Source organism: Sebastes umbrosus, chromosome 2 (assembly GCF_015220745.1).
Source record: "Sebastes umbrosus isolate fSebUmb1 chromosome 2, fSebUmb1.pri, whole genome shotgun sequence".
In the NCBI taxonomy this organism is placed as follows: domain Eukaryota; kingdom Metazoa; phylum Chordata; class Actinopteri; order Perciformes; family Sebastidae; genus Sebastes; species Sebastes umbrosus.
In genome coordinates, this window is record NC_051270.1 from 100,001 (window position 1) to 102,500 (window position 2,500).

The 2,500-nt window shown below is 49.8% G+C and overlaps 1 protein-coding gene across 4 annotated transcripts in view; it reads left to right on the forward strand.

The window, feature by feature from the left end:
- zdhhc1 (zinc finger DHHC-type containing 1) overlaps window positions 1-2,500 on the forward strand; it is an 18,432-nt gene that overhangs the window by 2,762 nt on the left and 13,170 nt on the right. For all 4 annotated transcript variants that reach the window (XM_037758631.1, XM_037758649.1, XM_037758641.1 and 1 more), the window contains exon 3: window positions 90-265. In XM_037758631.1, the coding sequence (XP_037614559.1) occupies window positions 90-265 (176 nt within the window). The remainder of the gene's footprint in view (window positions 1-89; window positions 266-2,500) is intronic.

Consider the following 2,500-nt stretch of genomic DNA (forward strand, 5'->3'; position numbering starts at 1 on the left):
ATAAATAGACTCTGTTAAAGCAGGTAGCTGAGTGAGCCGCCTGCGGTCCAGTACTCCTCCAGCGTTTGTGTTCCTGATCGGTGCGTCAGTGTACGGGCGTGATGTTCGTCTGTCACCTGTGTGTCCACGTGATGGCCGTGTCCGTCGACCCGGCAGACCGCAATGTCAGAACCAAGAGCGACAGAGGTCCGGTCCCCGTGTTCGACCGCTCCAAACACGCTCACGTCATCGAGAACTGCCACTGCTACCTGTGCCAGGTGGACGTGTGAGTACCCGATCACTTCAACTTCTGACTGCTGGTGGTTTTAAAAGTCACCTCTGAGTGTTCCTGTGGTTATCAGCTGTTCAGCTTCACCAAGCAGAGGCTGGTTCACTTCACACACGTCAGTATAGAGTAGATAAGAGAGATTTACTTTTTACTGATGGTTCAACTAAAACTACAAAAAGTAAGTGAACAAGGTAACTTTACCGTTAGCTACCAAACAACAGACCAGCTGAGCTCTGAGTCAAAGTTATTACTCATGTTTTAACTAGGGATGCACCGATACCACTTTTTACAGACCGAGTACAAGTACTTACATTTGGGTACTCTCCGATACCGAGTACCGATACGAGTACTTCTCTATGCCTAAAGACCCTCGTTAACAGCCAGCTGGAGGGTGTGAGAGACACACGGCAGGCTGGGGAGTCCCGCATACGAGGCGGTGCGACGCCACCGGCTCTAGGTCGGCTTGGAAAGGCTCGGGGCGAAGGTGGCTCGCGGCCGCAGCTTTACAGCGCACCCACTCGGACCTCGCCGCATTGTGACGGGTCCCTCTGCTCCCGGTGCGGACTGTCCTCAGTGCAACCCGACCGCGTCGTGCCGCGGCCCATGTAAAAAGACACCAGGGGTCTGCGGCGATGTCGGCAAACCATCCGACCCATCTTGAAACACCTTGAAAACCACCTTGAAAAACCTTGTGGCGCAATGAAAGTGAGGAACGGCGTGCGCCAGCTGAGGTGGGATCCCGGCCCCGCGGGGTCGGGCGCACCACCGACCCGTCTCGTCCGCACCGTCGGAGAGGTGGAGTGTGAGGACCTGAAAGATGGTGACGAGAGGTTAACATCACGCTGCCGTAAAGTGGTATCAGAGTTGTTGTATCGGAGCCGTTTTGCGAGTACGAGTACATGAGCACAGTATCGGACCCGATACCCGATACTGGTATCTCCATATTGTCCACAGTGTGAGACGTTGAGACCTCTCTGCTCTGGAGGGATGAGAGGGAAACCTATTGTTCAGTAATTAGTGTGAACTGACCCTTTAAGGACATGTAGCTGTGTTGAGGGAGAGATCTCTGAGCTGGTTCAATCCAACTTTATTTATAAAGCCCATTCAAACACAACCAAAGTGCTGTACAATTATACATCAAAACAACACAATGAAACCACTCCGACCAACTTCAAACCAAACAGGACATTCAAATAATAAAAGACCAATAGGAAAGGAGAAAGGATTAAAATAGTCAACTGTCACGCCGAGCCAAAAGACGAGGAATAAGAGTGCGTGGAAAGAGAGATAGCTGGTTGCTCGTTGTGTTCAATCATAAGCCAAAACGTGTCGGGTGCTCTGGAAATCAGGATAAACAGGAAGACAATCCAGGCACTCCAAAATATCAGAACGAGGAGGAGAATATATTAAAAAGCCTTTATTGTCGTGGCTAAATCATTAAAAAGCCAACATGTTTGGACTCCTGTAGGTCTTCGTCAGGGCTGAAAAACAAACACACAAGGCGGATGTGGCCTCACCTGTATATGGTATCAACAACCAACGGGAGGCGATCACATGATCATCATAATATTACAAAATATTACAAAATATCACAGAGAGAAAGAGCCCTCCTCACATGGACTAGACAGGCAGTATATGACAAAGGTGGTGTTCCAGTTAATGAAATCACTTTGAATCACATTTTCACAATGAGGTGAATGCATGCATTTAAAGGTTCCACACGGCTCGGTCAGCCAAGAACCTTTTTTATCTGCTGGAAGACAAGAATGCATAGAAGAAGAGTTGGGGTGCGTCTAAAAGAGACAACGGGGGGGTTCAGGATAAACTGGACTCAACACAGTGTCGCTCTCAACGATGGCCCAGTTGTTCTTAATGATGCGTGTTAAAGGGACTATTTGTAACTTTTTAAGCGTATAAATGTAGCGGGTCGCCACATATGCGCGTTCGCATATGCGCGCTCGCGTGTGGCTGGAGCCTCGTCTCCGCTGCATGCTCTCCTTCACTCAGACAGTGCGCGCGTCCTCGGTGTCTCGCTCCACCTCTAGACGTGAACGCGCGCTCACTCCACACTGCAGAAGAGTTAGTTTAGCTCTGAGAATATCTAGTGAATGCACAGGGGACGTTTGTGCAGAAATAACTGCTGCAGCTCCTCCAGACCAACAGAGGTTTTCCGTGTCTTGTGAAGTGGCGGAGCTCTTCAGAGAGTTACGTTACCCTCTCGTTACCGACCGG